The 16,419-nt window shown below is 48.7% G+C and overlaps 1 protein-coding gene across 1 annotated transcript in view; it reads right to left on the bottom strand.

The window, feature by feature from the left end:
- Window positions 1-293: 293 nt before the first annotated feature.
- LOC116950488 (uncharacterized) overlaps window positions 294-16,419 on the bottom strand; it is a 234,081-nt gene continuing 217,955 nt past the window's right edge. The window contains exon 5 of the mRNA XM_032968281.2: window positions 294-2,018. Within this exon, the coding sequence (XP_032824172.2) occupies window positions 1,949-2,018 (70 nt within the window). The 3' untranslated portion in view covers window positions 294-1,948. The remainder of the gene's footprint in view (window positions 2,019-16,419) is intronic.

Below are 16,419 nucleotides of genomic sequence, written 5' to 3'. Positions count from 1 at the left end.
TCCTCCTCTCGTCGGCGCTGCTCTGAGTGGCAATGGGTTCGACTCCCGCCACCATCAACGCACAATACGAGAAGAGGACGAGGCGTTATCACGGGCAGCGGCTGAAACGCGGATTCAAACCCAGGCTCTCAGTGGTGCCGGCTCACTGCCTCCAACATGGCCATTAATGTCCCCGCACCCCGACACCAGCCAGTAGTGGAGAGTGGACCCCCCCCCGCCTCCCCATCCACTCCGCCCCCCATATCCACACCCCCCTGCCTCCCTATCTACACCCCCCCCCCAGTCTTCCCACCCCTACCACCTCTATCTTTGCTTGACAGGTGACCACCACCATCATCATCACCACCACCACCATCATCATCACCACCATTATCACCACCATCACCACCACCATCATCATCACCACCATCATCATCATCACCACCACCATCATCATCACCACCATCATGATCACCACCACCACCACCACCATCATCATCACCACCATCATCATCATCACCACCACCATCATCACCACCGCCATCATCATCGCCACGATTCCCCCAGTCCACCCAGGAAAGCTTCACTGAGTCTCAAGACTCGTTTTGTTGTGTCAGGAGGGGTCCTGCCACGTTTTCGCAGGAGTAAGTGGGCGATGCTGCTGCTGCTGCCACTGCTGCAGTGCGCGATCCCAAGTGCGTGTGTGTGATGTTGAACTTCTTTCGACCGTGATAATCGGGGGTGTGGGCGGCAACAGACTAAACGCACACGAGAGCGGTTCTACAGCAGTGAGTTTTCAACTCGAAGTGAGTGGCTGGCAGGGAGTTTCTCTGACACTGGACATGCTTGGCAAAGACCATCAGCTCCACTGCCGCATGTCAATCTCGGTGGTGGTGGTGATGATGATGGACATTTTCTGAGATTTTTTTGAAGTGTTGTTGGCTCGCGTGATTCTGTCTGCGTCACTGCTTATGGACACACCGTGTTACCGGTGACAGTGTTGTGTTACCGGTGACAGTGCTGTGTTACCGGTGACAGTGCTGTGTTACCGGTGATAGTGCTGTGTTAACGGTGATAGTGCTGTGTTACCGGTGATAGTGCTGTGTTACCGGTGATAGTGCTGTGTTACCGGTGACAGTGTTGTGTTAAAGGTGACAGTGTTGTGTTACCGGTGACAGTGTTGTGTTAAAGGTGATAGTGTTGTGTTAAAAGTGATATTGCTGTGTTACCGGTGACAGTGTTGTGTTAAAGGTGACAGTGTTGTGTTAAAGGTGAAAGTGCTGTGTTAACGGTGACAGTGTTGTGTTGACGGTGACAGTGTTGTGTTAAAGGTGACAGTGTTGTGTTACAGGTGACAGTGTTGTGTTAACGGTGATAGTGTTGTGTTAAAGGTGATAGTGCTGTGTTAACGGTGACAGTGTTGTGTTAACGGTGATAGTGTTGTGTTAAAGGTGATAGTGCTTTGTTAACGGTGACAGTACAATATCAATCCGGCGATCACCAAATGCGATCGGTCTCAGAGCCTTGAGCCAGCGTGGGAAATTCCACATTCCCATGACGGGCTCCGTCCGGCACGATTTCACTCAAAGGGGGGGGGGGTGGCGGTGAGACCCCCACAAAGGGGGTCCTCACAGGGAACTATGGGAGCCCGTGCGGGCTCAAGGGGGTGTGGGCAGTCTCTGGGAGGAGTGCAGGGGCGCTTTGAGGGTTAAGGTCTAGGGGGGGTCCGTGTATCTCGCTGGGGTCTAGGGGGGGGGGGGTCCGTGTAACTTGCTGAGGTCTAGGTGGGTCCGTGTATCTCGCTGGGGTCTAGGGGGGGGGGGTCCGTGTAACTTGCTGAGGTCTAGGTGGGTCCGTGTATCTCGCTGGGGTCTAGGGGGGGGGGGTCCGTGTAACTTGCTGAGGTCTAGGTGGGTCCGTGTATCTCGCTGGGGTCTAGGGGGGGTCCCGTACCCCACCCCGTGGCCCCTCACACGGCCGTCATTCTGCAGAGGGAGGCAGAGCGCGTGCTGGGGGAGCAGCTGGCGGTGGAGTTCCACCTACGGGGGGGGGGGGGAAGAGGGGGGAAGGGGACGGGGGGGGCGAGAGGGGAGATGGGGGAAGGGGAGATGGGGGAGGGGGGAGGGGAGATGGGGAGAGGGAAGAAGTTGGAGAGGTGAGGAAGGGAGGGGCGAGGGGGGGGATTGGGGTGGGGATAGACAAGCGAAGGGGAGGGAGAGGCCAGACAAAGAGGGGTGAGGGAGACGTGAGAGGCCGTGGAGGGGGTCGAGGGGAGGGGTGGACGAAGGTGTAAGCGGGAGGACGCCAGGAGACAGCGGGAAGAGGGATCAGCAGCACGTCATTAATCAATCACTGATGAGACGCGGCGCAGTATCCACGGATAGAACACGCGGCCCAGCTATGCAAATCAGCTTCACAAATATACACATTGCATCGCGCAGAGAGCAATTACTGATGAATTAATAAAGTAATGAGCGGAGCGTTTCGGTAATAATGATTACCTCATTAACCCATCACCTACCAACCAACACACCAACCAACACACCACCCACCCTAGAAAGCACAGTGATCACCGTGCCAACCACCACACCAAACCATTCATCAACCACACCAACCACCACATAATCCAGCACACCAACCATCACACCACTCCAACCACCACACCACACCAACCACCACACCGCACCAACCACCACACCACACCAACCACAACACCACTCCAACCACCACACCAACCACCAACCACACCAACCACCACACCACTCCAACCACCACACCACCCCAACCACCATACCACTCCAACCACCAGAACCAACCACCACACCACACCAACCACCACACCAACCACCACCCCACTCCAACCACCACACCACTCCAACCACCACACCACCCCAATCACCACACCACACCAACCACCACCCCACTCCAACCACCACACCACACCAACCACCACACCACCCCAATCACCACACCACACCAACCACCACACCACTCCAACCACCACACCACACCAACCACCACACCGCACCAACCACCACACCGCACCAACCACCACACCACTCCAACCACCACACCACACCAACCACCACACCGCACCAACCACCACACCGCACCAACCACCATACCACTCCAACCACCACACCAACCACCACACCAACCACCAACCACTCCAACCACCACGTAACTCCAAACACCACACCACACCAACCACCACACCAACTACCGCACTATCCACCAAAGATACAATAAAAAGATCCTCCGTATATGCTTAATTGAGTGTTGTGGGTGACCGATACCACGACCGACCGCCTTTGTCCCCCCAGTGGCGATGTTTACTACACACCGCACAAGGTACTCACTTGAGGCTGAGTCGACCTAGGGGAGGTCCAGGACAGGTTCAGATAATCGTCACCAGTGTTGGCCGTGAGCAGGAATCAAACTCGAGTGGCCGGGTTCGTAGCGCAGCGTAGCGCTAACCGCTACACCACCGCTCCCCGCACTCCCACCGCACCACCCACATTCTCACGGCGCCTGTGCCAGGCTAGGTACACTTTAAAGGCCAGGTAAAGTGTCGAAGGCTCGCTGGCAGGCGGTCACGGGACACACCCAGGTGCCGTGGGTTCACTGCCTGAGATGATTGGAAGGTTGCACCCACTGTGCTCTCCGTTTAGATTATTGAGATAATTTTTCTCCTACGAATTTGCAAGTATTGAGCCACTTTGTTGACCTATCATTTGTGGCCAGGTCGCTTGCGAAAAATAACTCAATACCTCAGTGGGCTTTATCTTGTAAGATCGTGTTTTTGTCTTCTTTATTGTTGTAACGTTCTGCAACCGTGGCCCCTACTGGACATCTGTGAAAAAGAGCTTCATAGCTTATCGGATTCCTCCTCCAGGATGAATACAGATTCACCTCCGCGCTACTGACGTGGACGGATCTCCGTCTCGGAGCTCCGCCTCGTGCCTCGTGGCATAGTAACTGCATTATCAGTGGTATAGTAACGATACTATCAGTGGCATAGTAACTACACTATCAGTGGTGTAGTAACGACATTATCAGTGGCATAGTAACTACATTATCAGTGGTGTAGTAACGACATTATCAGTGGTGTAGTAACGACATTATCAGTGGTATAGTTACATTATCAGTGGTGTAGTAACTACATTATCAGTAGCATAGTAACTACATTATCAGTGGCATAGTAACTACATTTATCAGTAGCATAGCAACTACATTATCAGTGGTGTAGTAACTACATTATCAGTGGCATAGTAACTACATTATCAGTGGTGTAGTAACTACATTATCAGTGGCATAGTAACTACATTATCAGTGGTGTAGTAACTATATTATCAGTGGTGTAGTAACTACAATATCAGTGACATAGTAACTAGATTATCAGTGGTGTAGTAACTACATTATCAGTAGTGTAGTAACTACATTATCAGTGGTGTAGTGACTACATTATCAGTGGTCTAGTAACTACATTATCAGTAGTATAGTAACTATATTATCAGTGGCATAGTAACTACATTATCAGTGGTGTAATAACTACATTATCAGTGGTGTAGTAACTACATTATCAGTGGTGTAGTGACTACATCATTAGTGGCGTAGTAACTACATTATCAGTGGTGTAGTGACTACATTATCAGTGGTGTAGTAACTACATCAGTGGGGTAGTGACTACATTATCAGTGGTGTAGTAACTACATTATCAGTGGCATAGTAACTACAATAGCAGTGGCATAGTAACTACATTATCAGTGGTGTAGTGACTACATTATCAGTGGTGCAGTAACTACATTATCAGTGGTGTAGTAACTACATTATCAGTGGCATAGTAACTACACTATCAGAGGCGTAGTAACTACATTATCAGTGGCGTAGTAACTACATTATCAGTGGCGTAGTAACAACATTATCAGGGGCGTAGTAACTACATTATCAGTGGTGTAGTAACTAAATTATCAGTGACATAGTAACTACATTATCAGTGGTGTAGTAAGGACATTATCAGTGGCGTAGTAACAACATTGTCAGGGGCGTAGTAACTATATTATCAGTGGTGTAGTAACGACATTTTCAGTGGTGTAGTAACGACATTATCAGTGGCGTAGTAACAACATTATCAGGGGCGTAGTAACTACATTATCAGTTGTGTAGTAATAACATTATCAGGGGCGTAGTAACTACATTATCAGTGGTCTAGTAACTACATTCACAGTAGTATAGTAAGTACATTATCAGTGGCATAGTAACTACATTATCAGTGGTGTAATAACTACATTATCAGTGGTGTAGTAACTACATTATCAGTGGTGTAGTGACTACATTATTAGTGGCGTAGTAACTACATTATCAGTGGTGTAGTGACTACATTATCAGTGGTGTAGTAACTACATCAGTGGGGTAGTGACTACATTATCAGTGGTGTAGTGACTACATTATCAGTGGTGTAGTAACTACATCAGTGGGGTAGTGACTACATTATCCGTGGTGTAGTAACTACATTATCAGTGGCATAGTAACTACATTATCAGTGGCATAGTAACTACATTATGAGTGGTGTAGTGACTACATTATCAGTGGTGCAGTAACTACATTATCAGTGGTGTAGTAACTACATTATCAGTGGCTTAGTAACTACACTATCAGAGGCGTAGTAACTACATTATCAGTCGTGTAGTAACTACATTATCAGTGGCGTAGTAACTACATTATCAGTGGCGTAGTAACGACATTATCAGGGGCATAGTAACTACATTATCAGTGGCGTAGTAACTACATTATCAGTGACGTAGTAACTACATTATCAGTGGTGTAGTAACTACATTATCAGTGGCATAGTAACGACATTATCAGTGGTGTAGTAACGACATTATCAGTGGCATAGTAACTACATTATCAGTGGTGTAGTAACAACATTATCAGGGGCGTAGTAACTGCATTATCAGTGGTGCAGTAACTACATTATCAGTGACATAGTAACGCCATTATCAGTGGTGTAGTAAGGACATTATCAGTGGCGTAGTAACAACATTGTCAGGGGCGTAGTAACTACATTATCAGTGGTGTAGTAACTTCATTATCAGTGGTGTAGTAACTACATTATCAGTGGCGTAGTAACTACATTATCAGTGGTGTAGTAAGATCATTTTCAGTGGTGTAGTGACCACGTTATCAGTGGCATAGTAACTACATTATCAGTGGTGTAGTAACTACATTATCAGTGGTGTAGTAACTACATTATCAGTGGCGTAGTAACTACATTATCAGTGGTGTAGTGAGAACATTATCAGTGGTGTAGTGACTACATTATCAGTGGCGTAGTTACTACATTATCAGTGGTGTATGAACTACATTATCAGTGGCATAGTAACGACATTATCAGTGGTGTAGTAACGACATTACCAGTGGCATGGCAACTACATTATCATTGACGTAGTAACTACATTAACAGTGGTGTAGTAACTACATTATCAGTGGCGTAGTAACTTCATTATTAGTGGCGTTGTGACTACATTATCAGTGGCATAGTAACGACATTACCAGTGACGTAGTAACTACATTATCAGTGGTATAGTAACTATATTATCAGTGACGTAGTAACTACATTATCAGTGGCGTAGTAACTTCATTATCATTGGCATAGTAACTATATTATCAGTGACGTAGTAACTATATTATCAGAGAAGTAGTAACTACATTATCAGTGGCGTAGTAACTACATTATCAGTGGCGTCGTAACAACATTATCAGGGGCGTAGTAACTACATTATCAGTGGCGTAGTAAATACATTATCAGTGACATAGTAACTACATTATCAGTGGTGTAGTAACGACATTATCAGTGGTGTAGTAACGACATTATCAGTGGCGTAGTAACAACATTATCAGGGGCGTAGTAACTACATTATCAGTGGTGTAGTAACAACATTATCAGTGGCATAGTAACTACATTATCAGTGGTGTAGTAACTACATTATCAGTGGTGTAGTAACTACATTATCAGTGGCGTAGTAACTACATTATCAGTGGTGTAGTAAGAACATTATCAGTGGTGTAGTGACTACATTATCAGTGGTGTAGTAACTACATTATCAGTGGTGTAGTAAGAACATTATCAGTGAAGTAGTAACTACATCATCAGTGGCGTAATAACTACATTATCAGTGGTGTAGGAACTACATTATCAGTGGCATAGTAACGACATTACCAGTGGTGTAGTAACGACATTACCAGTGGCATGGCAACTACATTATCAGTGGCGTAGTAACTACATTAACAGTGGCGTAGTAACTACATTATCAGTGGCGTCGTAACTTCATTATCAGTGGCGTTGTGACAACATTATAAGTGGCATAGTAACGACATTATCAGTGGCGTAGTAACTACATTATCAGTGGTGTAGTAACGACATTATCAGTGAAGTAGTAACTTCATTATCAGTGGCGTATTGACTACATTATCAGTGGTATAGTAACTGTATTATCAGTGACGTAGTAACTACATTATCAGTGGCGTAGTAACTTCATTATCATTGGCATAGTAACTATATTATCAGTGACGTAGTAACTACATTATCAGTGAAGTAGTAACTACATTAATCAGTGGCATAGTAACAACCTTATCAGTGGTGTAGTAACTATATTATCAGTGGCGTAGTAACTACATTATCAGTGGTGTAGTAACTTACATTATCAGTGGCATAGTAACTACATTATCAGTGGCATAGTAATTACATTTTCAGTGGCATGGTAACTACATTATCAGTGGCATAGTAACTACATTAGCATTGGCGTAGTAACGACATTATCAGCTCAGGGAATGCGGCAATCGGTCAGGTAGGTCCTCAATATTATTACGTCTCCCACGGTCGCATCTAGTGGCTATTACATATCGCGGCCTCTTCTTGCCTAATAATCACATCATCGTTACGCTGACGGCCTCGGATATTTAACGCTGTTAAAACACATGTCATGGTGGTTGTCGAGGGGGCACCCGACTCGTAGCTTTGTCCACCTGGGGGGGGGGGGGTTGGGGGCAAGTCACTCCCTGCACCCCACGCTGGTACCGCTACCGGTCAGGCAAGAGGGTACTCGGTTGAACAAAATTCAACAAAGGGGTACAGTAGCCAACAAGAGGTGCTTGAGAACCACTGCAATTGAAGCGATGGCGGAGACATCTGCATCGCACCCCCGCGACCATCCCCTGCCCCCTGCGCCCTGCGCCCAACCTGATCATCCCCGCCCGGCATTCTGTTCGCCGCAGATCGCGCCATGACCATTCCGCTCGCGAGGCTAATTGCCCTCGAGGTTATGGACGTGGCGGTTTATTGGCGTCAAGAAGCTCGTCAGCAAATCAATGCGGGCAGCCAGGCGGCGCGGGCAATCACCCACGTGGCGTAGTCACGTGGTCTCACGGCGCAGTCACGTGCTCACGTGGCGAAATCACGCGGTCCCACGACGCAGTCACGTGGGCCTTCCCGGTTCGCTTTGCGGAGCCGTGCACGGCGGGAGGTGAGCCCGCTGTGCCCCCCCCCACCTCCCACATGTGGTTCTTATGGGTGTCACCAAGTTGGGTTGATTGACACAAGACGGTGATGGTGATAATAGTGATGATTTCGATTTAAAGCTTTCGTGACTGCTAGGATTCATCTTCTTTGGTTCTTTCGGTAAAGTCACGTAGAATGAGAATAAAATAATGAATTGATAAAATAAAATAACACAATAAAATTCTCACGACGTTGCGGCCACAACACAAGCGGCCTTCATCAGGTGAAGGGACGAGACTGTCTGGAGGACAGCGCTGGAGCGAAAAAGCCAAGCGTGGCAAAAAAGCCAAGCGTGGCGAAAAAGCTAAGCGTGGCTTTTTCGCTCCAGCGCTGTCCTCCAGACAGTCTCGTCCCTTCACCTGATGAAGGCCGCTTGTGTTGTGGCCGATACGTCGTGAGAATTTTATTGTGTTATTTTATTTGATCAATTGATTATTTTATTCTTATTCTACGTGACTTTACCGAAAGAACCAAAGCAGATGAATAGTGATGATGTTGATGATGATGGTGAGAATGGTGGTGAGGATGGTGGTGAGGATGGTGATGATTGATAATGATGGTAATAAAAATGCTGCTGATCATGATGGCGATGATGATCGTGATGTTGGAAATCTCTCCAGGATCTGTGACAGGAGACACGCGCGCACAGCCTCGCACGCACGCACGAGATGCCGCTCTGTGATTGGGCGATTCACAGCCCCAGGTTGGAGGGGGGGGAAGGGGTCACGGACACGGAGTGGACGCTCCATCACTCGGCACTGAAATCACGGAAAGATCCCGAGGTCGCTTCGCCAGCGCTGCAAGAGAATATTAGCACCCCAAATCAGTTGCTTAAATGTTCAGACCACCTCCCTCCCTCCCGCCCACCCCCTCTCCCCACCCCTCTCCCCCCCCACCCTGCCAATACATTGACCCACTCACATTGGGTCTCGAGCCATGTTGCTCAGTTGCTAAGTACACCAACACCACTACCCCCTCCGCCTATCTAGACCCTCTCCGTTTGCTACCGAGACAGGGCCACGACTGCGCCAGGAGGCCGGCTCCTCGCCACTGCCAGGAGAGCCGCGTCTTGGCGAAGCCGTCACCTCCCGACTCCAGCGGGGAGGGGGGGGGATCCGAGTCACAAAGCTGTATCGCCTGCGCACCTCCTGTCACCTGCGGGTCCCCCTACTGGTCCCCTGCTGGGGACCTGCTGGTCTAATGCTGATGCCTTACTGGCGCCCTTCTGGTCTCCAGCTGGTCACCTGCTAGTTCCATTCTGGTCCCCTGCTAGTGCCCTGCTGGCCCCCCTGCTAATGCTCTGCTGGCAGCCTGGCAGTCCCCCTGCTGAAGCCCTGCTGTTCCCCCTGCTAATGCTCTGCTGGCGCTGTGCCCATGTCGTGCCCTGAGACTCCTGCTGCTGCTGCGCGTAATCCAATGGTGGTGGTGCGGAGGGCGATCCCGGCCCTCACCACAGCCACCCATTGCGATGTCTCTTTCTAGAGCAAGGGGTCGGCAAAACCTGCGGCTCTGGAGCTGCTTGCAGTGGCAACCTCTGTAAGGAACCGCTTCGTGACCGTTATTTATTAGGGGACCGCCACCCACAGAGTGTGCATTGTGCGGCTCTTGAAATATCGTGGGGTTTTATTTTTGTTTACCGAATTCATGAAAACAAAGTCTCCCCTCGTTATTTTGATTGCTGACCACCCCCCCGGGTCTAAAGCAGTGGTTCTCAACTGGGAGGTACGCAGGTCCCTGGCGGGTACGCGGGTCCCTGGTGGGTACACGACCCCTGGGGGTACACAGGCCCCTGGGGGGTACGCGTGGGCCATATCCCAGGGGGGGTTTACCCGAGGTGATTTATAAATCTGTTAAATGATATCATGCTCGAGGGTCATTGGTGAATAATCATGTTGTATGAATCTGCCAATATAATGTAACTGCGCTAAAATGTTAATCCATATGGCTAACCTAGAACGATACAAAAGACCTTTCTAAACTCATCGATCGTAAGCAATGTGGGTTAACGCCACGCGTGCAGAGCATCCCGATGACATTTGTAGTTTCATTCGCTTGCAGTTACTTAGCTGGAACTTCAGAAAATTGACAATTTGTTAAAATATCGACGTTCATTCATGCATTTTATTTCATCAGAACCGTGTTGGGTCAGGCAAGAGGGTTACTCGGTTGAAAGTAAATTCAACAAAGGCGTAGAGTAGTCAAACAAACAAACAAAGTTAAGAATCACTGCTCTTGAGTAGTGGTTCTAGAGCAGTGGTTCTTTACTGCAGCCTTGGACTCCTTTGATTCTCAATAGTTGACAAAATGTACAATGTTAGTAGCCACCAGCACCACCAACTTCACCAACTTCAGCAACTCCAGCAACTCCAGCAACTCCACAAATCGACTAACTCCGCCAACTTCACCAACTCGATTAACTCCACAAACTCCACCAACTCGACTAAGTCCAGCAACTCCAGCAACTCCACCAACTCGACTAACTACACCAACTACACCAACTCCACCAAATACACCAACTACACCAACTCCACCAACTCGACTAACTTCACTAATTTCACCAACTCCTTCCAACTCCACTAACTCCACCAACACCACCAACTCCACCAACTCCAAAAACTCCACCAACTTCACCATCTCGACTAACTCCACTAACTCCACCAACACCAGCAACTCCACCAACTCCACCAACACCAGGAACTCCACCAACTCCACCAACTTCACCAACTCGACTAACTCCACCAACTCGACTATCTACACCAACACAACAAACTCGACTAACTCCACCAACTACATCAACACCACCAACTCCACGAACTCGACTAACTCCACCAACTCCACCAACTCCACCAACACCACAAACCCCACCAACTCGACGAACTCCACCAACTCCAACATACTGCACCAACTCAACGAACTCCACCAACTCCACCAACTCCACCAAAACCACCAACTCCACCAACTCCACCAACTCGACTAACTCCACCAACTCCACCAACTCCACCAACACCACAAACCCCACCAACTCGACGAACTCCACCAACTCCAACAAACTGCACCAACTCAACGAACTCTACCAACTACACCAACATCACCAACTCCACCAACTCCACCAACTTCACCAACTTCACCAACTCGACTAACTCCACCAACTCCACCAACTCGACTATCTACACCAACAAAAACAAACTCGACAAACTCCACCAACTACACCAACTCCACCAACTCCACCAACACCACCAACACCACCAACTCCACCAACTCCACCAACTCGACTAACTCCACCAACTCCACCAACTCCAACAACACCACAAACCCCACCAACTCGACGAACTCCACCAACTCGACTAACTCCACCAACTCCACCAACTCCAATAAGTACACCAACTACACCAACACCACCAACTCCACCAAATCTACTAACTCCACCAACTTCACCAACTCGACTAACTCCACCAACACCACCAACTCCACCAACTCGACCAACTCCAACAACTCCACCAACTCCACAAAAACCACCAACTCTACCAACTAGACTAACTCCACCAACTCCACAAACTCCACCAACTCCACCAACTCCACCAACTCCAACAACTCCAATAACACCTCAAACCCCACCAACTCGACGAACTCCACCAACACCACCGACTCGACTCGCTCCACCAACTCCACCAAAACCACGAACTCCACCAACTCGACAAACTCCACCAACACCACCAACTCCACCAACTCCACCAACTCGACTAACTCCACCAACTCCACCAACTCCACCAACACCACCAACTCCACCAACACCACCGACTCCACCAACACGACTAACTCCACTAACTCCACCAGCACCACCAACTCCACCAACTCGAGCAAATCCACCAAATTGACTAACTCCACCAACTTCACCAACTCGACTAACTCCAAGAACTCCACCAACTCGACTAACTCACTAACACCACCAACTCCACCAACACCACTAACTCCACCAACTCCACCAGCACCACCAACTTCACCAACTTCAGCAACTCCAGCAACTCCACCAAATCGACTAACTCCGCCAACTTCACCAACTCGACTAACTCCACCAAATCCACCAACTCCACCAACTACACCGACTCCACCAAACCCACCAATTCGACTAACTACACCAACTCCACCAACTCCACCAAATACACCAACTACACCAACTTCAACAACTCGACACACTTCACCAACTCGACTAACTTCACTAATTCCACCAACTCCTTCCAACTCAACTAACTTCACCAACACCACCAACTCCACCAACTCCAAAAACTCCACCAACTTCACCATCTCGACTAACTCCACTAACTCCATCAACACCACCAACTCTACCAACTCCACCAACACCAGGAACTCCACCAACTCCACCAACTTCACCAACTCGACTAACTCCACCAACTCGACTATCTACACCAACACAACAAACTCGACTAACTCCACCAACTACATCAACACCACCAACTCCACCAACTCCACCAACTCGACTAACCCCACCAACTCCACCAACTCCACGAACTCCACCAACTCCACCAAAACCACCAACTCCACCAACTCCACCAACTCGACTAACTCCACCAACTCCACCAACTCCACCAACACCACAAACCCCACCAACTCGACGAACTCCACCAACTCCAACAAACTGCACCAACTCAACGAACTCCACCAACTCCACCAACTACACCAACACCACCACCTCCACCAAATCGACTAACTCCACCAACTTTACAAACTCGACTAACTCCACCAACTCGACTATCTACACCAACTAAAACAAACTCGACAAACTCCACCAACTAAACCAACTTCACCAACTCCACCAACACCACCAACTCCACCAACTCCACCAACACCACCAACTCCACCAACTCGACTAAATTCACCTACTCCACCAACTCCACCAAGTAAACCAACACAACCAACTTCACCAACTCGACAAACTTCACCAACTCCACCAACTCCACCAACTACGTCAACACCACCAACTCCAACAAATCGACTAACTCTACCAACTACACCAACTCCACCAACTCCACCAACACCACCAACTCCACAAACTTCACCAACTCCACCAACTCGACTAACTCCACCAACCCCACCAACTCCACCAACACCACAAACTCCACCAACTCGACGAACTCGACGAACTCCACCAACTCCACCAACTACACCAACTATACCAACACCACCATCTCCACCAACTCCACCAACTACACCAACACCACCAACACCACCAACTCCACCAACTCATCGAACTCCACAAACTGCACCAAATTCACCAACACCACCAACTCCACCACATCGACTAACTCCACCAACTCAATCAACACCACCAACTCTACGAACTCCACGAACTCCACCAACTCGAACAACTCCACCAACTCCACCAACTACACCAACTTCACCAACTTCACCAACTTCACCAAAACCACCAACTCCACCAACTGCACCAACACCACCAACTCGACCAACTCTACCAACACCATCAACTCCACCAACTCGATTAACTCCACCAATTCCACGAACTCCAACAACTCCACCAACTTCACCAAAACAACCAACTCGATCAACTCCACCAACTCCACCAACTCTACTAACACCATCAACTCCACAAACTCGATTAACTCCACCAACTCCACCAAAACCACCAACTCCACCAACTACTCCAACAGCAAAAACACCACCAACTCCACCAACTCAACGAACTCCACCAACTCCACCAAATTCAACAACACCAACAACTCCACCACATCGACTAACTCCACCAACTCTACCAACACCATCAACTCCATAAACTCGATTAACTCCACCAACTCCACCAAAACCACCAACTCCACCTACTACACCAACTCAACCAACACCATCAACTCCAGGAACTCAATTAACTCCGCCATCTCCACCAAATCCACCAACTCCATCAAAAACCACCAACTCCACCAACTCCACCAACTCCACCAACACCACCAACTCCACCAACTCCACCAACTCCACCAACTCGACTAATTCCAGCAACTCCACCAACTCCACCAACTCCACCAACTCCACCAACTCAACCAACTCGACTAACTCCACCAACTGACTAACTCCAACAACTCCACCAACTCCACAAACACCACCAACTCGACAAATTCCACCAAATCCAGCAACTGCACCAACTCCACCAACTCGGCAAACTCCAGCAACTCCAGAACTCCAGCAAATCCACCAACTCGACTTACTCCACCAATTCCACCAACTCCACCAACTCCAGCAAAACCACCAACTCCACCAACTCGACCAACTCCACCAACACCACCAACTCCACCAACCCTACCAACTCCACCAAAACCACCAACTCCACCAACTCGATTAACTCCACCAACTCCGCCAACTTGACTAATTCGAGCAACTCCACCAACTCAACCAACGTGACTAACTCCACCAAACTGGACTAACTCCACCACTCCAGCAACTCCCCCAACTCGACTACCTACGCCAACACAACCAACTCGACTAACTCAAACCGACTACACCAACACCACCAACTCCACCAACTCCACCAAAACCACCAACTCCACCAACTCCACCAACTCAAACCAACTACGCCAACACCACCAACTCCAACAAATCGACTAACTCCACCAACTTCACCAACTCGACTAACTCTACCAACTACACCAACTCGACTAACTCCACCAACTCCACCAACACCACAAACCCCACCAACTCGACGAACTCCACCAACTCAACGAACTCCACCAACTCCACCAACTAGACCAACACCACCAACTCCACCAATTCGACTAACTCCACCAACTTCACCAATTCGACTAACTCCACCAACTCCACCAACTCGACTATCTACACCAACAAAAACCAACTCGACAAACTCCACCAACTACACCAACTCCACCAACTCCACCAACTCCACCAACACCACCAACTCCACAAACTCGACTAACTTCAACAACTCCACCAACTCCACCAACTAAACCAACACCACCAACTCCACCAACTCGACTAACTTCACCAACTCCACCAACTCCACCAACACCACCAACTCCACCAACACCACCAACTCCACCAACACGACTAACTCCACTAACTCCACCAGCACCACCAACTCCACCAACTCGAGCAAATCAACCAAATTGACTAACTCCACCAACTTCACCAACTCGACTAACTCCAAGAACTCCACCAACTCGACTAACTCACTAACACCACCAACTCCAACAACACCACCAACTCCACCAACTCCACCAGCACCACCAACTTCACCAACTTCAGCAACTCCACCAAATCGACTAACTCCGCCAACTTCACCAACTCGACTAACTCCACCAAATCCACCAACTCCACCAACTACACCGACTCCACCAAACCCACCAATTCGACTAACTACACCAACTCCACCAACTCCACCAAATACACCAACTACACCAACTTCACCAACTCGACACACTTCACCAACTCGACTAACTTCACTAATTCCACCAACTCCTTCCAACTCAACTAACTCCACCAACACCACCAACTCCACCAACTCCAAAAACTCCACCAACTTCACCATCTCGACCAACTCCACTAACTCCATCAACACCACCAACTCCACCAACTCCACCAACACCAGGAACTCCACCAACTCCACCAACTTCACCAACTCGACTAACTCCACCAACTCGACTATCTACACCAACACAACAAACTCGACTAACTCCACCAACTTCACCAATTCGACTAACTCCACCAACTCCACCAACTCGACTATCTACACCAACAAAAACCAACTCGACAAACTCCACCAACTACACCAACTCCACCAACTCCACCAACTCCACCAACACCACCAACTCCACAAACTCGACTAACTTCAATAACTCCACCAACTC

Source organism: Petromyzon marinus, chromosome 39 (genome assembly GCF_048934315.1).
Source record: "Petromyzon marinus isolate PM22_M1 ecotype Great Lakes invasive population chromosome 39, UKy_Petmar_22M1.pri1.0, whole genome shotgun sequence".
NCBI classification, from domain to species: domain Eukaryota; kingdom Metazoa; phylum Chordata; class Hyperoartia; order Petromyzontiformes; family Petromyzontidae; genus Petromyzon; species Petromyzon marinus.
Note: the sequence above shows the minus strand (reverse complement) of the source record. Positions and strands in the feature narration are given on the sequence as shown.